The sequence below is a fragment of the Natrix helvetica genome (assembly GCF_964273705.1).
Source record: "Natrix helvetica genome assembly, chromosome: 9".
Lineage (NCBI taxonomy): Eukaryota > Metazoa > Chordata > Lepidosauria > Squamata > Natricidae > Natrix > Natrix helvetica.
In genome coordinates, this window is record NC_138560.1 from 22,492,403 (window position 1) to 22,520,116 (window position 27,714).

At 40.7% G+C, this 27,714-nt stretch overlaps 1 protein-coding gene across 7 annotated transcripts in view; it reads right to left on the minus strand.

The window, feature by feature from the left end:
• The window catches only part of COL16A1 (collagen type XVI alpha 1 chain), a 289,804-nt gene that overhangs the window by 130,491 nt on the left and 131,599 nt on the right, over positions 1 to 27,714 (minus strand). For all 7 annotated transcript variants that reach the window (XM_081962316.1, XM_081962321.1, XM_081962318.1 and 4 more), the window contains 4 exons: positions 8,291 to 8,317; positions 6,498 to 6,560; positions 4,246 to 4,287; positions 3,527 to 3,571 (listed from right to left, as the gene is read on the minus strand). In XM_081962316.1, the coding sequence (XP_081818442.1) occupies positions 3,527 to 3,571; positions 4,246 to 4,287; positions 6,498 to 6,560; positions 8,291 to 8,317 (177 nt within the window). The remainder of the gene's footprint in view (positions 1 to 3,526; positions 3,572 to 4,245; positions 4,288 to 6,497; positions 6,561 to 8,290; positions 8,318 to 27,714) is intronic.

A 27,714-nucleotide genomic window follows, 5' to 3' on the forward strand; every position in this document is an offset into this window, starting at 1 on the left:
AAAATGCATAGCAGGATAATAGAAAGTGTGGCAGGCCAAAGACCCAAAAGAAAAGATGGCTGCAGGCCTGACAGGCGGCCTCTCCTCAGAAGAAAAGCGTATTTGGGTTAATGTCAGGGTTCCTCTAAGGAATGAGGAGAAGATGACCAGATCAGAAGGAAAGGGAAAGTCAACTAAATAATATTGGTTTGTAACAACCAGCCAAAATCTTTGTTTTGCTACATTTCTAGGTTGGTCATTGTTCACATAAAACAGGAAGCATTTGACCAGTTCCTGGAGAAGAGCTGCAATGCCTTCACAGGGATGGTTCTAGAAAAGCGAAACTAAATATTTATCATTCACAATATAAACTTAGGCTGTGTGCAATGAGCTGTCTCCCTGGCCTTAGTTCCAATTACTGGGAGGAGGGGAAAACCTCAGCATCTTGGCAAAACAGCACAGAGAAGATGGTGAAGTGTTAAGTAGACGGGCACAAGGCCCTGTCCAGGGTTAGGAAGATCACAGGAAGTTTACTGGCTGACTCAACTGTTGAGATTGCACTTGACAGACGCTGCCCTACTGAAGCCAGGTTGAAGCGAGAGGGCTAAAGAGAGACAGCCCCTGGATTCACATGCAAAGAAACCTGCCAAGTGAAGTTTTTTTTTCTAAAAATGCAAAGAATCCTAGAGTCGGAAGGGAACTGAGAGGTCATCAAATCCAACCCCCTGCTCATTGCAGAATGTACAGAGTCTCTGACAGATAACCATCCAGCATCTGCTTATGTAATAGGCAGAAGGAATGACTTTGGGGGGGATAAGCGGAAGAGCAGTAACCAAGGCAGGGATCGGATAAAAGAAATCTGAATTCAGAGCAGAACTGAAACTTGGGACACTGCCCCAGATGAGACCTTCCCTAGCTCTCACAAAACTAAAGGGAGGGAGTGGGGAAGTGCTTTCACACTCACAAAATTCTGTTACTATATAATGAAAACAGTATTGGCCTGCATGACTTCCGTTTCCTACTCTGGTCTTCTTTGAAGCCTTTACAGTTTGAAGACTTCCAGTAAGGAAAGGAGAAGTTTCTACATCATGCAGTAGCCTGTTCTATTGGCTGATAGCTGGAACTGTAAGGAATATTCTTCTGAACCACTGTTCCTTCCTAGGCTTCCTTAAAAAGCATGAAGCAGAGTCTTGGTCCCGGCAAAACCTCTTTTATTTACATGATTGTGAATTCCTTTCATTCACAGCCAGCAAGGTTTGGCTAACGGTCTTTCAGAGGAATATTTATCAATATGAACCTTATCTCATTTGGCAAGCTGCCAGATAACTAGTTTCCAAACGCAGGGTAAGGCAACACTTGGCACAGAGTCTCTTATAGTCACAAACTTTATACAGGAATTGTTTCCTGCAAAAGCCCACTCCCCATTCGCTCCCCTTTTGTTTCCTCTGGGAGGGACCAATCACCTCCAAGGTGTGGCTTTACTCCCAAGTCGACCCTGCTTTCTTAGTTGTTCTTGTCTTCTGGCAGCTCTGCACATTCACACACTGGGAACAGGCTCCAGCTGTTCCTCTGCTTCACTGCTGTCTAGCTCCCTCTCTGCCTCCGATGCAGAGCCCTCGTCTGAGCTTTCCTCAACTCCCAGGATTGGCCTATGTTCTTCCCCAACCTCCTCACTGTCCGACTCTGCTGCCAGCTCCACAGGCCTCCAGCGGACCACAACAGTCAGATTTAATTTCCTTTGAACAGAGTTCACCCCTGCTAATTTTATGGACTCTTTCAGTTGGCATTTTTAGGAATAAGGCATATGGCAGTTGTCATTGTCTTCTTTCACAATGTCTTTCCAACTTCAGGTCCAATCTCTAACTGTGGCTCTTAACCTAGTTCAACCTAGCTCAGTCCTCTTTTATTTCTTTCATCTAATCGAAGGTTGGTGTAGTGGTGTGTGGACATGACCTTGGGAGATGGGAGAAAGAGCCACAGCTTAGACCACAGTGTGATAAACAAAGGATAAGGTCTCAGAAGGGACTCTCCCCAGTTATGTGGAGAATAAAAGTAAGATAGGGGAGATGTACAACACAGATGGTATTCAGCCGGTTCTGACAGGTTCTGGAGAACTGGTAGTGGGAATTTTGAATAGTTTGAAGAACCGGCAAATAGGCTGGTGGTCTAAGCTGTGGCTCTTTATCCCATCTCCCAAGGTCATGTCCACACACCACTACACCAACCCTACTGCCTGCCAGCCTCCCAGCCAATCTTCTTTTGTTGCCCTGAAAAGGAGAATGGAGCTGGAAAACAGGTTAGTGGGGTGGGGAGGGAATGGGAATTTTGCAGTATCCTTCCACTGCCATGCCCAGAAAGCAATGCCCACAAAACAATGCCATGCCCACCAAGCCATGCCCACAGAATTGGTAGTAAAAATTTTTGAATCCCACCACTGATGTACATTCAGACTTGCAAGACTGTAGTGTAACTTTACAGTAAGGATAGTGTTAGTATTCATGGTTGGTGCTTTCTGCCTAGAGTATCTCCGTGGTCTGATAGTTGGCTCTCTGGTATAGAGCAAACTATAAATATTGTTAATAATGTTTTGGTCTTTGCAGATTGGACCACTGGGGACAGATCATGGGGTGTCCCTTTAAGATAACCCTACATTCAACAACACTGGGCAAAATTGCTTCTCTTTAGTCATTATCTCTGTTATTCTTCTTAAAGAATACTTTTTGGTTAAATAAAGGACATCTAGACAAACAGGCTCCAAAGAGCCTGCCTAAGAAGGCATGTGTGTGTGAGAGGCAAAAAACACATAAAAAGTTCACACAACAGTTTTATGAGGTCAGTTACAAAGCTGGGTGTTTATTCATTTTGCAAGCCACCTTGATTCACTTTGGTTGCTTTTGAGTGTGCATGTGTGCATGTGAAAAGGACTCTTACTAAGTTGTATAAAAGTAGTCTTTTTGGATAGTATAGCTTACGGTCCAAGGTAACTGGCTGCAAACCCAGAATGTCCAGGGATTACAAGATAGGCATATTGTGTGAACACAATCATGGGCTCTGTGAGGTTAAGTGGGAAAAGCAGGAGGCAGAAAAGACACAAAGAAACTAGGAGGAAGCAGAGGACAACAGAAGCCAATCTGAAGGCTTCTTCTCTTGTTCCAGGGCTACATTTGACCCGAAACAATCCATTTTTACTTTCCAGGAACACCACATGTTACACACAATCAATGTTCCACAGCCTGTTTTTCAGAGCTGCTGATCTTTGCAGGTATGTCTGGGCCAACATCACCCAAAAAATGTTTGGGCTTTTCCTCCCCTCATATTTTTCCCCAAGTTAAGGCTTGCTTTACAAGCAAAGCATGTTTCAAAAATAAATCATAATATTGTAAGCTAATATTGACCAAATCCTTCCTGAGTCAAGTCTGTTGGAATGCAGAGAGGGATTTGCGTGAAGATTGGAGGCCTGTTAAAGACGAAGAGGAAGAACGGGGAGAGGCTGGAATAAAACAGATCTTGTTTTGTTTTCCCCACGTTGTGATAAAGGCATGCCTACCTTTTCTCCTGAGTCTCCTTTCTCCCCTCTTGGGCCTTCGGCACACTTCAAGAACAAAAAAAAGAAGGGTTAGGATGGCAACATAATATAACGTCCTACCGGTTAATGACTACTTTTACTTCAACTGCAATAACACAAGGGTTATCAATAGATACACACTAAATGTAATCCATTCTAATCTTGATTGCAGGAAAAACAATTTCAGCAATAGAGTAGTAAATGTGTGCAAGACCCTACATGATCCTGTTGTTGGTTCCTTAAACCCCCATACCTTTTACCTTAAGCCAGGGGTGTCCAAACTTGGGAACTTTAAGACTTGTGGACTTGAACTCCCAGAATTCCCCAGAATTCTGGGAGTTGAAGTCCACAAGTCTTAAAGTTCCCAAGTTTGGACACCCCTGGCTTAAGCTGTCTATTGTGGACCTTATGTGTTTCTTAAGAGGTCCCTAAGGGGGTGTGCATAAGCGCACCAGCCTGCCTACCGTCCCTGTCCTGCTGTCCCCATTTATATGTACTCTTTTTATGTGTTTATGGCTATGCTTTGCTTATTTATATCCATTTATTTGTGCCATTTTTTCACGTGTTTTTCCTACTGTTTCCTTGTACTTGTTGACAAATTAGAATAAATAAATAAAATAAACATAGGATACAGAAGGAAAAGAGGAAAAGCAGAAGAGAGCAAGTTCTCATGAGCCTCCTTAAGAGACGAGGGACCTCACCTGTAATGGAGCCTCAGGTGAGATCCGAACACAGTCAGCACCCTGAAGGGAGAAGATAAATCAGAGGACAGTTGTCAGGTCATTTAAAGCACAGTTCAAACCAGAAAGAAAGATTCATTGTTAAATTCTTTAATAGACTCAACGGTCAAGAAAGTAAGAAGTTAATATACAAAATCTTGGGAACGAAATAAGCTAAAAGCTGAACGCTCATTTATTAATGGAAGAGAACATTTGTAGCTCAGGAATGAATTGTGGGAGGCCCTTGATGCTCTATGAGCTTGGTTGTTTTCTTTCAGACTTTTCACTACCTGATTAGATAACATTATCAGTGCTAGAAGGGAGTGGGGTTTCTTCTCATTTTATATATGAGTGGCATGCCCTGTCAGTTTTGGGGAGCCTGGTCTTAGTAGTTCCTGGATTTCGTTGTATTTAAGTACAATGACAATAAGGATTATACATACTTATACTTATTAGGCTGTTTTTGGTGTTACCCCAGGAAACAAAAAGACCAAAGCAACTCCTCACCAGAAATCAACACCCAGATGAGCAGAGATTAGCACCAACATTTTATTTTATTTACTTATTTATTACATTTATTTTGCTGCCAATCTTGCCACAAGTCCTGCAATCAAGAAGTAAACAATACTCCAATCAAGGAACTGTCAACTCAGGCAAATAAGCTAATACATCTAGCTCTGAGGAAGATACTTAGTTGGATAAATGAAACATCTGCAAGAAAACAACCAAGCTCAGAGAGCACCAAGGAGCCCACAGCTCATTTATTAATTGTACAAACTGTGCTGGTTACCAATTTGCTTCCAAGTCCAGTTCAAGGTGTTGGTCCTTACCTTTAAGGCCCTTTATGACATGTACCTGGGATATTTGTAGAGCCCCCTCAACCCAATGGGATTTGGCTGCTTGAGTTGCACCAACAGAAGAAGCTCACTGCAGACCCTGCCTGATAAGGAGATTCAGTTGGTGGGTCAAGGAGAAACCTTTCCCCCACCCACTGTCCTGTGGAGCAGTGGAGCAGTCTACTGCTGGAGGTGAGAGCTGCTTCAACCCTCTTGGTCTTCAGGAAGGACCTCAAAACCTAATTTAGGTGTATTCTGTATGTGGTTGATGGGATGAGAACAGCTCACCCCGTGCCATCTGCCCCCCTTCGTTTTAGTTTTTATATAACTCTTTTTTATTTTTTTACTGTTTATATTTGTATATTTGTATCATTTGTAAGCAACTCTGAGTTGCTGTATCAATGAGGTGGATTGTGTACATACACAGAAATACTCTCTCTCTCTCTCTCTCTCTCTCTCTCTCTCTCTCTCTCTCTCTCTCTCACACACACACACACACACACACACACACACACACACACACAGTATGGCTAGCTGATGAGAGCTAAGCAGCTTGAAATAGATCTATACTAGTCTCCCTTCGTTCATTTATCAGCAAAAATGCAACACAAAAATGTTTGTCTGACTGTAAGGCTCCCGGAGTGGGGCTGAAAGGCAAAAAGGGAAGCAGTATGCTCCCTCCCATATTTGGACATACCAGGTGCTTTGACAAAAGCAAAACACTTAATCATTCTCCTGGCTCAGCTGATAAGGGCGGAGAGCTTGTGGCTTAAGAGGTTAATGCAACTGCCTAATATGTAAAAACAGCCCAAGTTCGAATCCCAGCAAGGGTATGGCTAGCTGATGAGAGCTAAACAGCTTGAAATAGATCTATACTAGTCTCCCTTCATTCATTTATCAGCAAAAATGCAATACAAAATGGTTTGTCTGCCTGGAAGTCTCCTGGGGGCTGAAAGGCAAAAAGGGAAGCAGTATGCTCCCTCCCATATTTGGACATACCAGGTGCTTTGACAAAAGAAAACACTTTAAACACACACACAAATTCATTAAAGTGGGGACACTGACAGATGGTTGAATCTCTTTTTCTAAAAATACGATACTCAAAGGTCAGCCATCTTTCTTCCAGACAAGACTGATCCCAAAATATTCCTCTGCTCATCATGAGTTAAACTTTTGAGTTGCTTTCATTTCTTTCCCAGCCCTGAGTCCTTTCTGGCAGGGGTTGAATGTTCCAAGTCTTATAAGTCAGCATCCCTCTTTGAGGAAAATGGCTTTATAAGAAAGATGAAAAATAAACCAGTGAAAAAAATCTGCTTTCGATCCCCAGATCCTACCATTGCACATTGCAGCCTGAAAGTGGACAGATATCCGGTGAAGCTTAAGAAAGGGCCTACTTACACGATCACCTTTCTCTCCTTTGGATCCATAGATTCCTGGAGATCCCCGTTCGCCTTTCCCACCCTGCAGGGAAGAGAGGCAAAGCTTAAGAAAATGACAACCAGAAGAACAGGATCAGGAAAAGCTCTTTGTAGAATTCCCTTTTGAAGCTGTCCAAAATAAATATTCCCTCAAACTGGGTCTCAGCACTGAGCAGAGGCAATTCCATCATCTCTGAATGCATTTGGTCAATTGTCGTAAAATGTCCTGGTGGTCATATGATCACACTTCCTTTTTCACCTTTCCTTGTTACCTGGATAGTGAGGCAGGGGTGGGCTGCTGGGGGTTTGCAGGAGTTCGGGAGAACCTCTAGCTAAGATTGTGTGTAGTTTGGAGAACCCCCAAATTCCATTCCTGGCTGGTCCCGCCCACCCTGCCCCTCCCAGGAGTTCCCACATGGCCCGTTTTGGATGCAGGTAAGTGCAGGGCGTGTGGGGAGGCTCAGGGAGAGTGAAAAACGAGCCAACCACAACAGGGGTGGGTTGCTGCCAGGGTTACTGCCGGTTTGCTTCGTGCTCGCCCACATCTGCCCACCGCACATTGCTTGTGCATGCCCAGTTGCCTATAAATTGTTCTGCACATGAAATTGCTAAAAAAACATGCTGGAAACGGTATGGGCGACCGGGGAATCAGTTTGGGGGCATGGCGAGCCTGCCATTCCTACCGGTTCAGCAACCCAGGTGCAATTTCCACTACCGGTTCACCCGGAAGTTTGGGAAGGCTGGTGCATCCAGAGCCTGGGGAGTCTGTTTTCGCCCTCCTGGAGGCTCGAGGAAAGACTCCGGGGCCCAGGGAGGACAAAAATCTCCCTGTAGTGCCGGAGGCTGACTAGGCCATGCCCACCCAGCAATCGGGCAGAGAACCATTTGCTAAAACTTTTGAAGCCCACCCCTGGTGAAGTGGAATTGGGCATAAGGAAGAAAAGGAGAATAAATGGCAGACATGGTGGAGAAGGAAGGAGATGCAATGGCGAGAGGAAACACTCATCCAATGCAGGGAGAGTGAGAGTCTAGCTCTACTCATGCTGGTGTGAGTAGATGCCCTGAAGATTGACTGCACACTTAGCAGATATTCTAACAATGGCAGCAGCCGTGTTTATGGGTACATCAAATAGCATTAGTGACTAGGACACACAATCCACCCCCCTCTTTAAATTACTGTAAATACACAAAATTAAAGTATCATTAAATTATGTATGGGTGCCTGTAAGATCTGCAAGATTAGCAATAATGGTGATACAATGGGTTTATTAAAGCCAGAGAAAGCATTTTAATCTATTTAAACTCCTGGGAAACATTATTGATTTTGGAACCAATCTGCAAAGATTCTGGAACTGTTTGATGTAGTGGAAGTTAGATATTTTGCCAAAAAAAAAAAATCTAATCAGAGAGAAAAGAAAATGGAAAATGGCAATAGGAAAAGCATCTAGAAATGTATACCGCTTCAGAGTGCTTTTACAGCCCTCTCTAAGCAGATTACAGAGTCAGCCTATTGCCCCCAACAATCTGGGTCCTCATTTTACCGACCACAGAAGGATGGAAAGCTGAGTCAACCTTGAGCTGGTTAGGATTGAGTTGCTGCAGTCAGCAGAATTAGCCTGCAATACTGCATTCCAACCACTATGCCACCACGAGTAATAGCAATTTTGGGGATGGTGGTCAGGTTTTTGCATGGGACAGAAAAAGAAACTAGGAGAACGGTGGGATTCAGGTGCCCCAAGCAGCTGAGATGATCGAGAAAAGGGAGAGACATACCTTCACACCAGGAGGTCCCAGGGTAGCCTGTGGAGGGGGAAAAAAGCAACATGAATGCATCTGATGTAGACATCCAGGAAGCAAACCATCCGGCAGAGTGGGAAGAAGCATTTACAACAGATAAAATATGAGATTTGTAAAAGGCCACGTAGCTTAGCAAACCTAAGAGCTGCCTTTAAGAAGATGGAGGGAACTTCCTTCTTGTTTCCTCCAATGGAAGGATGGAAGAAAAGCAGAGGTAATAGCATTAGCAATTAGACATATACCACTTCATAGTGCTCCACAGCCATCTCTAAGCGGTTTACAGAGTCAGGGTAATTTTCCCAACAATCTGGGTCCTCATTTTACCCACCCCGGAAAGCTGAGTCAACCTTGAGCTGGTTAGGATTGAACTACTGGCAGTTAGCAGAATTAGCCTGCAATGCTGCATTCTAACTATGGAGAGGGAGGGAGGGAAAGAAAGAAAGAAAGAAAGAAAGAAAGAAAGAAAGAAAGAAAGAAAGAAAGAAAGAAAGAAAGAAAGAAAGAAAGAAAGAAAGAAGGAAGGAAGGACGGACAGCAAGAAAATAACAATAGCACTTAGACTTATATACCACTTCATAGTGCTCTACAGCCCTCTCTAAGCAGTTTGCAGAGTCAGCCACTTTCCCCTAACAAACTGAGTCCTCATTTGACCCACCTCAGAAGGATGGAAGGCTGAGTCAAGCTAGGTAAGCTACAAAATGAAAATGCAAGTCCATTACAGAGAAGGAGATAGGGATATGGTTGGTTCATCCCTGGGTCCCCCAAAAAGGTCAATATTGCCGCCCAAAAGTCCATGAGACTATCTAAGGGGTCAATAAATGTCTGGGGGTTGAGGAGGGCGGGGCTGATGTCGCTACAACACGACATGCAATCTTGGAGTTCCAGGATTGCTGTCGATATCTCTGCTGCTGGACGGTCCCTTTGGACCTAAACTGTCCTGTAGAGATGGTGATAGAGAAGGGCACGTCCTGCTGATCTCAGGGGCATCACAAAGTCCCTGATTGATCCAGGAGAAGCTCTTTTTTCTGGTGAAAGAGAAGCAGCCATTGAAGCTGCAGAAGGTTGGGACAGCCCCTGAATGGAAGAAAAGCAGGAGAGAGAGTGTGTCGCAATGGTGAGACAAATGTTTACTTTTAGAGAAGAGAACACCCAAAAAGACTTAGAGTAAAATTAAAATTGAAGACAGAAGAGAGCAAGCAGCAAATTAAGCCTGTATTAAACTTAGTGTGTTATCTTTTTTTAATTTTCCTTTTTTTATGGATGGAACTTTTACAAATGCCTCGTACTTTTTAAATTGGATAGTTTCTTTTTCCCTCTTCTTCTATTTTTCTCTTTTTTCATATTTGTGGATTATGATCTTTTTTCTTTTCTTTTCTTTTTACAATGCTTGGCTGGATTGTTTGCTTTTAAGCACTTTTCTTCAATTTGGAATTTAAAGAGAGGGGTAGAGGCAGAGGAAAAAGAAGCAACACTGCCATTTAGAGGCTGGAGTCTTGGAAACATCATTTTTTAAAATTTCCTTTCAACATTCGACTCATATCTAATACTTCAAGGTTGTTGATTTTGTTTATTGAAAGAGATAGTGGGAAGAGTATGGATTGTTTATGCAGGTGCTCTTCTGGAGTAAATAGCTGGACTGGAGTGAAGAGAAAACCTTGATTTGAAAGATTATAGTGAACTTGTTTGAAACTTAACAAAAAAGCTTTGAATGTCTTAGTGGCAGTGTTTATAACCTGGAAGAATGGTGCAACATGAAGAAAAAAAAGAATTAACATTGCAAATGATTATGTTTGAAATTCAAAAAGTACAAATAAGTACAAAAAACATTGAAAAGAGGATGGAGAACATAGAACAAAAAACAGAAAAAATAGAGGAAAGAGTTGTGAACACTTATAAAATGATGATGAAATTTGAAGATAGAGTTCAAAAATTGAAGAAAAATATAAACAAAGTGATAAGAAAATTGTTGATATTGTAAGCAAATTGAGCGTGGTTGGAAAGGACAGAAGTGGAATGTTGAAAGGAGAGATTAACAAACTGGAACTCTACCTCAAACTCCAAAACATGGAAGAAGAAAAGGGAGAAAATTTGGCAGAAACAATGAGAGAAATTCTGGCAGAAGCACCGGTGATAACCAAAGGCAAGCAGATGAAAGGAACAGATGGAGTGTTTACAAGATATGCAAGGAACAACAAGGTGCCAAGAGAAGTCCACATAAGACTTATCAAGAAAACAATTAGAGTACAAATACCACAAATGGCAACAGATACAGGACTGCACTATTACTGGAAGGATACAGGGTGAAGAAATGAAATGTTAGAATAAAAATTAAGTTAAACTTAGTTAAATTTAGAGTATTATGTATAAAATAAAGTAATAATATTTATAGCTAAATAAATTATTATTATTATTATTATTATTAATAATAATAATAATAATAATAATAATAATAATAATAATAATTGTGCTGATAAATAAATAAAGGTAGACTAGTATAGATCCATTTCAAGCTATTTAGCTCTCATCAGCTAGCCATACCCTTACTGGGAGTTGAACCAGGGCTGTATTACATATTAGGCAGTTATATTAGCCACTAAGCCACAGGCTCTCCTCCTTATCAGCTGAGCCAGGGAAATAGGTAAGTATTTGTGTTACAACCCTTGGTATGCCCAAATATCAGCACAAATACAATACAAATATAAAAAGGCAACATTAAAAATAAAAATATGGTTTTCTGCCTGGATGGTCTTCTGTGATGAGCCGAATGACAGAAAGAGGGAGTAGTGAGCTCCCTCCCATATTTGGGCATACCAGGGGTTGTAACACAAACACAAACACACACACACACACACACATATATACATACTAGATTGATAATATGAAATTTTATATAAATTGTGAGGACTATGGAGAGGATGTTTAAAAGCTTTGTTATAAAAGATAAATAATTCTATTTAGAATAGAATAGAATAGAATATAAAGATGTAATACTATTGGCTGAATTCAGGGTGATGTAAATGCCATAATATAAATTTATCTTAAAGTTAGAATATTTTATATAAAAAGGATGTAATAATAGCTATAGTCAAATGAATGTTTAATAACCATAACAATTTTATACATATATATATATATATATATATATATATATATATATATATATATATATATATATATATATATATATATATATATATATATATATATTAGAATGATGTTATGAGTTTTTTATGTAAATTGCAAGAGAAGACTATTGTGAGAAAGCATAAAGGTTTTGTAACCAATCAGCACACTGTAAGTAATTGGAGAAGGATTTTTATTTTGTGTGTGTTTATGTCTGTATGTTTTATTTTTGTCTAAAAATAAAAAAAAATACTTTTTAAAAATAAAAATAAATAAATGGCTGAGGGTCAAAAGGAGGCTGGGGGTCGATAAGAATAGATTGAATCTGGAAGAGTGGGGTGACATGGGATTAAACAATCACCATTTTCCAGTGAAGTATCCCCAGCCCTTTTGAAGCTCATCAGCACCATCCTTCCTATGAATGATATCAACTGTTTAGTAAAAGAGATATGTTAAATCTTATATTTTTCACATTTTAAATATTACCTATCATTGTTAGTATTTATTATCTGTTGCTATTTATGGTGTGATTAAAATAGTATTTAAGGAAGTAACAGAAGAAGACTTATCGAGGAGAGAGCCAACATAGAAAGAACTAAGGAGATATTTCCTGACAGTTAGAACAATTGATCAGTGAAACGACTTGTCTCCAGAATTTATGGGAGCTTCATCACTGGAAGTTTTTAAGAAGAGATTGGACAGCCGTTTGTCTGTAATGGTATTGAGTCTCCTGCTTGAGCAAGGAATTGGATTAGAAGACCTCCAAAGTCCCTTTCAACTCTGCTATTCTGTTATATGGATTCCGAAGAACCAGAGATTTGAAAGGGAAGGAAAGGGTTCTTTGCTCCATCCCCTGATGTAGTACAGGGCTTATGAGAGCATCTCTAACAGATGGCCAGCCTCTGTAAGAAGACCTCTTGTGAAGGACACTTTGCCCATTTCAGAGACTGATAGCTCATATGGTGAGATATTCCTCCAGGTTTCTTGCCTTGACCTCCTTCCTTGTAATTTTAATCCTTGTCCTGCCCTCTAGGGTAACAGATTATCAATCTGCTCCTTTTTCTGTGTGATAACCCTTCAGAAATTTGAAGCCCGCTACTGTATCGCCTGTCATTCATCTCTTCTGTGAGCTAAACAGATGAAGGTCCTTTAACTCTTCTTCATGAGCTTAGTTTCCAGATCCTTCACATCTTTGTGTGCCTTTCCTCTGAATTTGATCCAGTTGGTCATATCCTTTTTGAATGATGGTGCCTAGATCTGAGCACAATATTCTAAATGAAGTCTAAGTAGGATTGAGTAGATGAGAATGGTTACTTCCCAAAACATTGACTCTTTGCTTCTGTGAATACTCTCCCAAATCATATGTGCCTTTTTAACAATTACATCACACCACTGGCTTATATGAATTTACAGGAGACCTTTGGGAAATAGGAAATAACAAATGAATAATATTTGCAGAGTTTTTTCTGTTCAATTGTGTCTCCGTCTCCGAGATTGCCTTGAAAAGTTCCTGCAGGTTTTGTTGACAAGGATGTTCAGAAATGGCTTGTCCCAGTTTCTAGCCTGATGCCTTGGTCACCATAGTAAACTGTCTCTCTTTCAGGCTAGGATAGGCTAATTCCAAGAACTGTAGGGGGTTGATAGGAGTGACAACAGAAGAAGTCAGAATGGGGGGAAAAACACCTCTTTTTATTTCATTTCTGGGAAATTTGTGGTTGGTTGATTGATTTAGCAGAAAGGAAACTTCTGGCAGGTTCCTGCGTTCATTGACCCTGCAGGAAGGGGACAGTAGTTGTTTGGAGGCAGACTTTCAATTTAGTTGCCAAATCCAACAAGACAATCTGGGAAGGAAGAAGTCTGATACTCTGCTCTATCATCCATTACACACACACACACACACACACACGAGGATACTCTGCACCTCAAAGTCAGCTGTTGGTCCTCGTGTCTTAGATGGAGAGTTTAGAGAGGTATCAGCTGGGATGATTTAAGATGAAAGCCCTTGTTGTTCATCTTGACCTCTCATTTTACTCAGTTTGGCTCTGCAACCCAACACGACAGACACAGACTTCAGAGGATAATTAGAAATGCAGAAAAAACAATTGCTACCAACCTGCCTTCCACTGAGAACCTGTATACTGGCCAAGTCAAAAAGAGGGCTGTGAAAACATTTCCAGACCCCTCACATCCTGGACAAAAATTGTTTCAACTTTTATCCACAAAATGATGTTATAGGGCATTAAACACCAGGACAACTAGACACACGGACAGTTTTTTTCCTCAATGCCATCACTCTGCTTAACAACTAATTCCAACAATACTGTCAAATTATCTACTAAGACTGTATTACTATTCTTCTTCTCTTCTTTCTTAGTACCTATCTCTTCCCACTTATGTCTATAACCATGTTGCTTGCATCCTTTAAAATTTATATTGTTTCATTTGTTCCCTAATATAGTTTGATTGCTTATTAGTAACCAATGACTATCACTAAGTGTTGTATCTTATGAATCTTGATGAATGTATTCTATTTTATTTTTCTTTATGTACACTGAGAGCATCTGCACCGAAGACAAATTCCTTGTGTGTCCAATCACACTTGGCCAATAAAGAATTCTATTCTATTCCATTCTATTCCATTCTATTCTATTCTATTCTATTCTATTCTATTCTATTCTATTCTATTCTTCTATTCCATTCTATTCTATTCCATTCCATTCCATTCCATTCTTTTCTTTTCTTTTCTATTCTATTCTATTCATCTGTCTGGTCCTCCTGCAGTTTCCCCTTTTGACTCTCCCTGGGAGAAGGACAGTTGTGTGGATGTCCTAAAGAGAGGTGGAGGATCCACAACCCATGGCAGGTGCTCAATGAAGTCCTCTAGGCAAGCAAACCATCAGCCAGGAAACCCTACACCACTGCAGACAGATGGTTATCCAACATCTTCTTAAAAACGCCCAGTGTTAGAGCATTCACAACTTCTGGAGGCAAATTGTCCCATTGATTAATTGTTCTAACTGTCAGGAAATTTCTCCTTATTTCTAGGTTGAATCTCTCCTTGGTCAATTTCCATCCATTGTCTCTTGTCCTACCCTCAGGTGCTTTGTAGAATAGTTTGATTCCCTCTTCTTTGTGGCAATATCTTTGTGGAGATATTGGAACACTGTTATCATGTCTCCCCTGGTCCTTCTTTTCATTAAACTAGATGTACCCAATTCCTGCAACTGTTCTTCATATCTTTTAACCTTCAGTCTCCTAATCCTCTTTGTTGTTCTTCTCTGCCCTCTTTCTAGAGTCTCCACATCTTTTGTATATGGTGGCAACCAAAACTGGATGCTGTATTCCAAGTGTGGCCTTACCAAGGCATTATAAAGTAATATTAACACTTTCTATCCCTCTGTTTATGTAGCCTAGAACTGTGTTGACTGTTTTGGCAGCTGCTCTACATGGCTGGCTCCTATTTAAATGGTTGTCCACTAGGACTCCAAGACCCCTCTCAGTTCCAGTAATTCATGTAGTTTCTGTTTTGTGACCTGGTCAACCTTCAAAGAGTTGATAATTCATTATTTCCACTAAGAAATCACAGCCCATCCATACCGACAAAAAGTGGGCTCAAATATTTTGCAGAGCTACAGTAGCATACCTCTGCCTCTCTTTTCCCCACTGCCAAAAAAGAAAGAATAAATTAACTGACTAACCTTTGACTGCCCCAAGAAAATCAGGTCCTGAGGCAGCTACTTTGCAAATGCTGTTGCTGGCTGCCCTGAATCAGCTAGAAAGCTCAGGAAAAGGTTTGGTATAACTCTTGAAATGGCTCTTTTCCTTCATTTAAAGAAAGCCTGTCAGACTCAGAACAGAAGTGTAATTTTATGGGATTGAACCAAAAGGGTTCTCTCTTCCGACCACAACTGCCAGCCAGATGTTTGCAGGGGAACCTCTGTGGGTAAGGTACAATTTTTCTTCTCTGTGGCATGGAAGAAAAAGAAACCATTCATTGTCTATGTGGAATGCCTCAGTAACATCTGGATTGCAGCTTTGTACCTCTCTGGTCTTGGCTGATTCCCCCAAAGAGCCAAGCGGTGCTGGTCCTGAGCCTCCTCCCCCACCCCTGATGGAGAAGCGGTGAAGTTCCAGGAAGCTTACTGTATGCAAAAGTCAGAAAATGCCTACAGTGGAATATTGGATGATAAAATTAACTGTATTTGCAGAAACGTCAAAGGTGGCCAGTTTGATCAGAGCAAAAACAATACAGGAAGTCTTATCTGAACTTTTTGCTGAAAGAAGAGAAGAGCAAACAGACGATTTGGCAATTGGGGGATGAAAAATGAGATGAAGAGGCAGCAGAAAAGTTTTAAGATAGGAAGAAGTGTGGAAGGCACAATTGTGTGTTTTGTTTGGTTTTCAGATTCTTTCTTGTATTGCTATTTCTTATTTTCTATCTTTATTCTTGTTTGTTTTCTCTCCCTCTCCCTCTCCCTCTTCCAGGAACATAAATTATTTAAAAACTTTTTTAAAAGCTGAAAGAAAATGAAAATATAGTTTTGCTAAGAGAAACATAGAAATGTGTTTATAAAGTAACCAGTCATTCCCTACATGGAGTTAACTGTGAAAATCCTTAGAAAACTACAATTGGTCCTAAAAATAAACAAGAAAGTTAATGAGCTTGTAGCATCTATTGGCGAGGATGAACAATATAAATCCAGTAAGGTTGCCCTGTTCTTCTCTATGTTACCAAGAACCCTTAAATCTTTGGGGATACAAATATCAGAAGGTCACATTCCTTTAGTGCCCATTTGAAGCTTCAACAGCATTGAAAAAAGTGACTTACAACCATCCTCACACTTATCTTAACAGATTAACAGAGTTGGAAGGACCTTATAAATCATCTAGTCCAACTCCCCCCCCTCAAGCAAGAGACCCTACACCATTTCTGACAAACGGCAGTCCAATCTCTTCTGGAAAGTCTCAAGTGATGAAGCCCCCACAACTTCCACAGGCAACTTCTATTCCATTGGTTGATTGTTCTCACTGTCAGAAAGTTCCTCCTTGTTTCTAGGTTGAATCTCTCCTTGTTCAGTTTCCATCCATTATTCCTTCCCTGGCCCTCAAGTGCTTTGGAAAATAACTTGACCCCCTCCTCTCTGTGGCAGCCTTCAGAACCTTCCCTTCCCTTTTTAGCTCAAACTTTAATTTCTAATGGATAAGCATTACTCTATATCCTATTAAGGGACACGGTGGCTAAATGGCTAAGACCCTGAGCTTGTCGATCAGAAAATTCAGCAGTTCGGCAGTTCGAACCCCTAGTGCCACGTAACAGAGTGAGTTCCATTATTTGTCTCAGCTTCTGCCAACCTAGCAGTTCGAAAGCACGTAAAAAAATGGAAGTAGAAAAATAGGAACCACCTTTGGTGGGAGGGTAACAGCATTCTGTGCGCCTTCGGCATTTAGTCACACCAGCTACATGACCACAGAGACATCTTTGGACAGTGCTGACTCTTCGGCTTTGAAATGGAGATGAGGACTGCCCCCTAGAGTCGGGAACAACTAGCACATATGTGTGAGGGGAACCTTTACCTTTACCTTACACCCTATTATGGCAGGATTTGTTTCATTGGAATAAGAGCAAGGACCTTCATCAAAGGCCGCCTCTAAATCAATGGAACTCCCTGTCCATGGCAGCCAGTTTAACTGCCTTTTCACTCTGGCCTTTCACCGATGGATCACAATATGTCAGGCGCTGACTTCATGAATAATAAAACAGGTTATCGAATGCATCGTCTGCTGCTTCTGCCTGCTTTAATTAAATACATTTTTACTAATATGTAATGATATGTGGGAACGATCTTGGGAGATTGGTGGAGGCGGGGAGATGCTGCTTAGGCAATGGCCAGATAAGAGAGGGCAAAATTCACAGCTACATAATGGGTGGAGGATGATGTCAGCCTTCCCAGGTGAACTATAGACATGACACACAGCCAGATGAGTTAATTCTACTTTACTGTAAGGCTACATTAACAAAATCTTTCGAGTCTGAAAGTACAAACCTCCTACCATCACTTTTACAGTCTGAGAACTTGGAAGGGGGTATTTCTCCTGAGGTAGAGCTTACTCCTGGGGAGGAAAGCTATGGCAAATCTAGAAGATGAGAGCTATCTCGTGGTTAAAGTGCTGGTCAAGAAATGAGATGACTGTGAGTTCTAGTCCTGCCTTAGGAATGAAAGCTGTCTCACTAGGTTTGGGTCAATCACCAGGAAACAAGGAATTCTAGTCCTGCCTTGGGTGGAGGGGGATAATTAGAATAATAATCAAACCAATCAATTAATCAATGAATGATCTTATCCATTCAATTGTGCCCAATTCCCAGCAATTCTATGGACCAACTCTCTCCACATTGTCTGATCTTGTATGGCTTATTTCAGTTGTTTTACCTTCTGGCTGGTGTCGGCTTTGATGGGGACTGTGTGTTTTGGCAGCCTCATTGACCAGGCTGAGCATAACTGCTTTTTCCAGTGTGTGTTTGCATGACATGACCGAAATAAGTAAAGCGGAATTTTGTGATTTTGCCTTCGGGCGATAGGTCTGGTTTTATACCCTCCAGCACTTGTTTGTGTGTCGTTTCTGCTGTCCAAGGAATGCACAGGTGCCTTCTCCATCATCACAGCTTGGATGAGTCGATTTTTTACCTGTCTAGCTATTTAATGGTCCAACTTTTACAACCATAAGTAGCTATGGGAAACACGGACCAATCTACATTTAGTTGCCAGGCTGATCATGAGCTTGGGTTCCTTTTTTGCTATAAATGAAAGAGATCAATATGGGATAAAGCCACGGAGCATGTTCTGGTGCTGGGGTGGGAATGGTTCCTCTATTTTCCCTACTGGCTCTGTGGGCGTGGCTTGGTGGGTGTGACTTGGTGGTCATGTGACTGGGTGGGTGGGTGTGGCCAAGTCAATGTCCTTTCTTTGTCCTAATGACCTACAAAAAGAAGATATACCAATTATTATACACAAAACAATAAAAGAGGTACACAAATACTTACATAAGAGCAATAAGACTCTTATTGCTCTTATGTAGGTATTTGTGTACCTCTTTTATTGTTTGGGCATAATAATTGGTATATCTTCTTTTTGAATTTCACCCCTGATCTTTCTACTTGCTTTCCCCAACAACCTGTTGCTTTCCTGGTTGTTATTAAACTACATGTCCCAGCATCCTTGTAACCTCAGGGTTAATGGGAGTTTCTGTGTGCCTAATAAAGTAGACAAGAGCTGATAGCTGGGTAGAGTTTGTTTTACACACACACACACACACACACACACACACACACAAATTAGGGAATTGTGTCTCCAAGGCCGAGTCAACTCAAAATTGCCACCATTATTTTGGGTCTTTCCTTTAAGTCAGGGGTCTCCAAACCTGGCAACTTTAAGACTTGTGGACTTCTACCACATGTGGTGGGAGTGCACAAAAGCTAGGGCTTTTTGGAACCAGATAAGAAAGTATTTGGAAGAGATGCTAAATCAAAGGATGGAGCTGAGGCCAAAATTATTTTTATTAGGGATCACAAAAGAAAAATATGGCAAAGGTGGACTATATTTAATGCTGCATATTTTAAAGGTGACAAGATTGGTTTTTGCACAAAAATGGAAAGACAAAGAGACTCCCCGGAACAAGAAATAATAGAAAAGATACTATGTGCGCAGACATGGACAGACTGACTCTAGAGCACAAAGACAAGGGTGAGACAGAATATCACAAAATCTGGGACAAATGGTACCGATGGTTAGAAATGAGGGAGAAAGACCAGGACAGAAAAACACAGAAAAAGTTAAGAAGTGGAAAATATGGTATTAAGAAGGTGTGATAGGTAGGAATTGGATATGTATTTGTATGGTTAGTAATTATATAAAAGAAAGGATCAATGGGCAGCTAATCTGATTGACTATACATACCTATGTAATGGATATAAAATGTAATTGTTGTAAGATCCAATCATTATATGGAAACGTTTATGCCAGAAATGTTGCACTATGTCGAATGTTTTTAATGTTTACCTAATAAAAAACTATATATATCTGCCTGGATGGTCTCCTAGAGTGAGCCAAAGGACAGAAAGGGGAAGCAGTGTGTTCCCTCCCATATTTGGGCATACCAGGGGTTGTGACACAATACATACATACATACATACATACATACATACATACATACATACATACATACATACATACTATATAATAATATAAATATAAATATAAATGTACACTTCGGCCCCCCATGTCAGATATCACAGTTGTAGAGGGTTGAAGTGTACAGTTTATTGATATTGCTGTTCTAGGATGCTGGCAGCAAACCGTATCAACCATTAGCACCAGTCAATGGTATTTGTAATGCATTTTTGAATGTTCTGTTGGCTGAGTTTCATGTTTAATGAATATAAATATAAAATATAAAATATAAAATAATATAAAATATAAAATAATATAAAATATAAAATAATATAAAATAATATAAAATATAAAATAATATAAAATATAAAATATAAAATAATATAAAATAATATAAAATATAAAATAATATAAAATATAAAATAATATAAAATATAAAATAATATAAAATAATATAAAATATAAAATATAAAATATAAAATAATATAAAATATTAAATGTAAAATGTAAAATATAAAATATAAAATATAAAATATAAAATATAAAATATAAAATATAAAATATAAAATATAAAATATAAAATATAAAATATAAAATATAAAATATAAAATATAAAATATAAAATATAAAATATAAAATTAAATGTAAATGTAAATGCAAATGTAAATAAATAATATAAATATAAATATAAATATAAATATAGATATAAATATAGATATAAATATAGATAATATAAATATAAATATAAATATAAATATAAATATAAATATAAATATAAATATAAATATAAATATAAATATAAATATAAATATAAATATAAATATAAATATAAATATAAATATAAATATAAATATAAATATAAATATAAATATAAATATAAATATAAATATAAATATAAATATAAATATAAATATAAATATAAATATAAATATAAATATAAATATAAATATAAATAATATAAATATATGACTTGTGGTTTTCAACTCCCAGAATTCCCCAGCCAGCATGGAAGAGGGTGTGGGAGGGGCCAACCAGGGGCAATTTTTATCAATTCAAATTGTCCCTACCACCTCTCCTGAGCTGGGCCGAGGTGGTTTTAATTTCATCCCTGGTTTCTCTCCTTCCATGTCCTCTCCTTTCATAAGCAGAGAAGCAATTTTAGAGCTCATATCTCCGGCACAGCAGCAGACAGTACCATAGCCAACAGCCTCCATCTCTTCCAGACATTTTCACATGCAGAAAACTTTTCTTTTTCATCTTAGGGGAGCTGATTTATGGAGCCATTCCTCCTCTTGCTGCTTCCTAGTTTTTTTGGCTGCCTGCCCAGCAGCAACCAAACTCAAAATAATCATCAAAAACACTCAAATCAACTTTCTCTATTTTGCTCTGCTAATAAGAAATTGGCATGATGTACAAAAGGAGGGAAGACTTGGGGCAGAAGATTTGACTTCAATGTAGCAGAGAGATACAGTTCAGAAGGCTTGTGCAGTTGGCCAGGAATAGCCTGTTAATGGCTTATTAAAGTCTCCATTTGCTTGGGGCTGCAAAACTGCTCAGTTAGGTAGAAATGTGGCTTTGCAGTTGTTTGTTTAGCAAATTCAGAAACTGCCTGATGCCAATGCCTCGAGGTGGCTTCCAAGATGATAAAATATTGGATAAGACCAGGATAACCAACTAGGATATGATATTATTGCAGCTGGTGGCACAGTCAGTTTAGATCAGGGGTGTCCAAACTTGGAAACGTTAAGACTTGTGGACTTCAACTCCCAGAATTCCCCAGTCTTAAAGTTCCCAAGTTTGGACACCCCTGGTTTAGATGTTTAGATTGGGTTTGGCTTTTTTTTAAATCCACCTATCAAATCCCTCACAAGGACCAGATGTTGTAACTTGATGGTGTTAAAGGTAATGTAAGCTGTTCCATGATGTATTGCTGTTGTTATTATCCAAATTTTTGGTCTCTTCTATCTTCCTTTGTTGGCCAGCAGCAGCTATTGAAAATATTGGCTAGCACACAAAACGTCCTGCGTATATTTTTCACCTGATTTCACCCTGCGATCTGAACCTCTAATTTAAAAAAAAACATGAGAGGAATAAGATTCACACATTCCTATATTTTTGGATGCCGGTCTTAATGGAAGGTAAGATTTTGAGTCAGGTAAATGGCCTGGGTCCTTCTCAACTCTTGCAATAAAGATTTCTAACTTGAGAAAATCCATAGCTCTATGGTAGAGCCCTCACTAGCAGGCAGAGAACTTCAGATTTAAACGCTGGTGTAAGGAGAAATTTCCTGACAGTGAGAACAATTAATCAGTGGAACAACTTGCCTCCAGAAGGTGTGGATGCTCCAACACTGGAAGTCTTTAAGAAGATGTTGGATAGCCATTTGTCTGCCGTGATGTAGTGTTTCCTGGCTGATGGTTGGCTTGTCCAGAGGGCTTCCTAGACCACCTGCCATGGGTTGTGAATCCTCCACCTCCCTGTAGGACATCCACACAACTGTCCTTCTCCCAGGGAGAGACAGAAGGGGTCAAAAGGGGAAACTGCAGGAGGACCAGACAGATGAATAGAATAGAATGGAATTCTTTATTGGCCAAGTGTGATTGGACACACCAAGAATTTGTTCTACCTGAGAGTAAAACAAGAAGCAATGGGTGGAAACTAATCAAGGAGAGAAGCAACTTAGAACTGAGGAGAAATTTCCTGACAGTTAGAACAATTAATCAGTGGAACGACTTGCCTCCAGAAGTTGTGAATGCTCCAACTCTGGAAGGTTTTAAGAAGATGTTGGATAACCATTTGTCTGAAGTGGTGTAGGGTTTCCTGTCTAAGCAGGGGGTTGGACTAGAAGATCTCCAAGGTCCCTTCCAACTCTGATATTCTATTCTATTCTATTCTATTCTATTCTATTCTATTCTATTCTATTCTATATCTTATTCTTACTCCTCATTCTCCCCGAGTCCCTTCGTGGAGAGGGGGCGGCCTAGAAATCTAAATAAATAAATAAATAATTCTAATCTATTCTATTCCTGGCATATCTAAAAGTCTCTTTCTTATCTGAATGCAGGGAGAGTCAATATTAGTCTGTGGCTAATGCTGAACTAAAAGGACACATATTCTGAGTCAGACAAAAAGAAATATTGATGTTGGAAGTAATGAGATTACCATGTTCCCCTACAAATTCAGGTTGAAGGTCCATATCACCCATGCCTACCAAGATGATCCCAAGTCTTTGGGAAAACCATGAAGGCACCACTTTGTCACTGAGACTCCCCCTCCACAAATGCCTATGCAACCACTAGGCAGCCACTAGACGTGGAAGGAAAGTGGGCAATGCAATCTCCCTTGCCACTTTCTCCTGTCATCCTTCAGCAGTTGCCATAGCAATGTTTGCTGACATCTGGAAGCCACCTGAGTGTTGTTCGGTCATCCAGATGTTCTGATGGAGGCAAGCCAGAGAGGAACAGAAGAGGTGGGTGAGGGTGGGAGGATGTGGACAGTCATTTGTGGAAAGCACATGTCCTCAAACATATGAATGTGAGAAATTGCTAGAAATCAAGTCAACTTCCAGGGAGGAAGAAGACAGAAATCTAGGTTCCGGGAAAGAGTTGCGTGGCTGGGATGCAGGCACAATTTAATCAACGGACGAATCAATGATCCATTGAGGGTTAGAATTCTGCAGCTGCTGCTAATTCTTTTGAGTCAGCAGAGTCAAGCTGCCAAAAGAGAAAAAAAGATCTAAAGACATTGCTTGGTCTTGTGACACTCTGTCTGTGTATGGAGAGGTCCGGTGATTTCACCATTATTCCCAGTAGGTAATGTGATTGCTCAACCTCATTTCTCGTTCAGTTGTAGTCACTTCTTGCTACAACTGGGAGTCCTGACTAGGAGAGGGAGACTGTTTGGAGAGGGGCGGCAGTCTTTTTAATTTGTCTAAGCTGCCCAGCACTAAAGTTCTTGAGCAAACTATAAGGTCGCTATAAAACATTAGAGTAAGCAAACAACCACCCCCAAAATATGCAATAGTTGATAGAACAGGGAAGATAAAATTATCTAGCCTAGCACAAAAGTGGGCCCTTAAAATTAAACTAGATGCAAAGCTGCCGAAAGCTTAAGCTAATGCTAAACGGACATCGATTCTCTTTGGTGAATTACTTTATAGGGCAGATGGTCAGCATAAACATTTAATAAGTAAATACAATAAAATTGTATTAGCAATAGCAATAGCACTTAGACTTATATACCACTTTACAGTGCTTTACAACCCTCTCTAAGCGGTTTACAGAGTCAGCATATTGCCCTCAACAATCTGGGTCCTCATTTTACCCATCTCAGAAAGATGGGAGGCTGAGTCAACCTTGAGCCTGGTGAGATCTGAACTGCCAAATTGCAGGCAGCCGGCAGCCAGCAGTACTGCACTCTAACCACTGCGCCACCATGGCTCATAATCAGTTCCACCATCATCTAAATCCCTCAAGGGTATAAAGAAGGATATGTAGGAGATGATCAGGCAGAGCCTGAGGGAGCCAGTCAAGTATGTCATCGGCCTCGAATCTCTTCTCACTTACAAGAGATCTAAGCCCAGCCTACCTTGAATTCCATTGGCTCTTATCTATTACCCACCTGCCTTGCCTGTTAGTAATTCAGATTTTTGTAGAGGGCATTGGCATTCAAGAAACCCGTAGTCATTTGAATTGCCTTTCTTCCGATTTATTGTGCCTGAGAGGGCAAGTGATATCAGTTGAGTTATGGCATTATTGTGAGGGAGATGGGCAATAAATAAATAAAGTTACTGTGCAAATGACAACAGTTATGAATGTTATTTGTAATTACACAGAGAAAGTGAATTGAGAGGGGGGCCTTTTCAGTGGCCTATGCCCACTTTGGAAAGTGGTCCCCCTGAAGCCAAGAAAATCTGGAGGAAGAACCACTAATGTTGAACAAAGACTTTGGGCAGATACAGGCGAAAAGAGTTCCAGGGCTCTAAAATCAGCACCAAGGGCTTACACTGGGGCAGGAAACATACCGGAGACTCACACAGCCACATTTTCTTCATAGCATCTTTGAAAAGGAAGGATGTATCTCACAAAACTATTATAAAAAACAGAGTGAAGGAAAAGCTTGAAGACTGGAATTGATAAATGCTCATGAGAATTGTTTGATGTTTGAGCATCGTCATTGGATAATACCTATTTACAGTGAAAATTCAAATTGTCAGGACTACATGAAGTATATGCAAGAATATTGGAAGAACTTGCTGATGGTTTGATCAAACCTTTATATATTATCTTTAAGGAATTCTGAAGAAGGTGAGAGATGATGGAGGATGGTGTACCATGTTCCTATCACTCAAAAGGGAAATGAAAGAACCAGGGATTGTGGCACTCCTTGCAGTAACTCACTTGAATTTGATGAGGAAGCAGGAATGAGAAGGTAGCCTTGGTGCAACCTTTGAGCCTACTAGGTATCTATTTGTCATGCTGCTTATCTATGACCAAAGGGTACATTGTTAAATGCTTTGCTGAAATCAAGAAATATTATGTCTAAACCATTCCCACGTTCTACTGAGGAAATTATCAGATCAAAATAAGTACACATTTAACTATGCGGATTTCTGATAATTAGCATTGCTTTCAATGTGTTTGCAAATATTTATGATTCACTGTATAACCTTCCCAGGTATCAAACTCAGACTGGGGAATTTATGGACATCCTTAGGCAGGGATGTCCAAGCATCATTGTCCATTGGGGGATAAGGAGGGCAAATGACAACTTGAGGATCTTGATACATCACGCAGGAGACAACAGGAATGATCAGGGAAGTAGAAAATAAATTCTGGGAAGAGAGATCGAAGTAGCTTTGCTCTTTTAATCATGAGAGGAGATGATCATGGAAGGATGTAACAGACCCCTTAAAAATCATGAGGAGTGATAGTACTCCTCTATACTGCTCTAAAGGGGATGCAGTGGCTCAATGGCTAAGACGCTGAACTTGTCAATCAGAAAGGTTGGTAGTTCGGCAGTTCGAATCCCTAGTGCCACGTAACAGAATGAGTTCCTGTTACTTGTCCCAGCTTCTGCCAACCTAGCAGTTCGAAAGCATGTAAAAAATACAAGTAGCAAAATAAGGGCCACCTTTGGTGGGAAGGTAACAGCGTTCCGTGCGCCTTCTGTGTTTAGTCATGCCAGCCACATGATCACGGAGACATCTTCCAGCAGCGCTGGCTCTTCGGCTTTGAAACGGAGATGAGCACTGCCCCCTAGAGTCAGGAACGACTAATACATATATGCGAGGGGAACCTTGACCTTTTTATACTGCTCTACATTTGGAATTCTGCATCCAGTTCTGATCATCGTGATACAGAAAAGATGCTGATGCCCTAGAAAGAGTGCAGAGAAGAGCAACAAGGATGATAAGGGGTCTGGAATCTAAATTGTATGATGAGTAGCTAAGGGAACTTGGCATGTCCAGCCCAAGAGAAGGTTTAGGGGAGACCTGATAGAAGTCTTCCAATACTTGAAGGGCTGTCACAGGGAAGAGGGAGTTAACTTATTCTCCAATGCACCTAAAGGCAGAACAAGAAGCAATGGGTGGAAGTTCATCAGAGAGACATCCAATCTGGAAAGAAAGAAAGAATTTCCTGACAATGAAAACAATTAATCAATGGAATTATGGGTGCTCCATTGCTGGAGATGTTCAAGAAAGGATTGAACAACCATTTGTTTGGGATGGTATAAGGCCGTGATGACGAACCTATGGCACACATGACCGAAGTGATGCATGGAGCCATGTTGCCTGGCATGTGCGGCATCACCCGTTCGTCTTCCAAATTTTGCATGCTTACACGACAATCAGCTGGCTTTTGTGCGTGTGGCAGTGCTGGAAACTGGAAGAGCCAGGCCAGCTGATTGTTATATGCATGTCAGAAACCCAGAAAACTAGCTGGCTGGTGTGCATATGTGCAATGGAAACTGGAAGTTCATTTTCGGGTGTGCATATGCACCCTGGGCAGCTCCTCTTAATAATTAATAATAATAATAATTTGAATTTATTAGCCGCTCCCTTTCCAAGTAGGACTCGGGGCGGCGTACAATGGAGCATATAAAACATAGAAGATGTATCAAAACACATAAACGTACATACATACAAAACACACATACACGGAGGAGGTAACAAATTACATCATTTAGACAGTTAAAAATCAGCATTAAAATACCCCAATTGTAGGAAACCCAATATGCAGTTAAAAAATTGACATTTAAAAGACAATTTAAAAAACAGTTAGGAGGAATAAGAGAGATTACGATTGCAATTGAGCCAGGCCAGATAATTGAAAGAGGTGGGTCTTCAGCTGTACACGGAAGGAGCGGAGATCGGAAGTAATCCTGATGTCACGGGGGAGGTCATTCCACAGGGCTGGGCCCATCACAGAGAAGGCTCTGCTCCTGGGTGTCGCCCCCCGGCACTGTTTGGCGGACGGCACCCGGAGAAGTCCCTCTCTGTGTGAGCGAATTGGTCGTAGGGATGTGTGGGGCAGGATGCGATCCTACATGTAACTAGGCCCTGTGCCATGAAGCGCTTTAAAGATCATAATCAAAACCTTGAAACGCACTCGGTAGACCACAGGAAGCCAGTGCAGCTCGCGCAGGAGAGGTGTTACAGGGGAGTATCTAGTCCTCCCCATAATCACCCGCGCGGCCGCGTTCTGGACCAACTGTAGTCTCCGAGTGCATCTCAAGGGAAGCCCCATGTAGAGAGCATTGCAGTAATCCAGGCGAGACGTCACTAGCGCATGGGTGACTGTGCGTAGGGCATCCCGGTCCAATAAGGGGCGCAATTGGCGCATCAGGCGGACCTGATGGAACGCCCCCCTTGCCATGGCTGTTACATGGTCATCCATGGACAGCCGGGCATCTAGGCGGACGCCCAAATTGCGCACCTGTTCCATGGGGGCTAGTTGGACGCCCCCGATGGCCAGAGATGGAAGCACCTGGTTGAACCGGGAGGCCGGAAGCCACAGCCACTCCGTCTTGGAAGGGTTGAGTTTTAGTCGGTTGCCATCCATCCAGACCCGTACGGCCTCCAGACACCGGGACATCATTTCGACGGCCTCA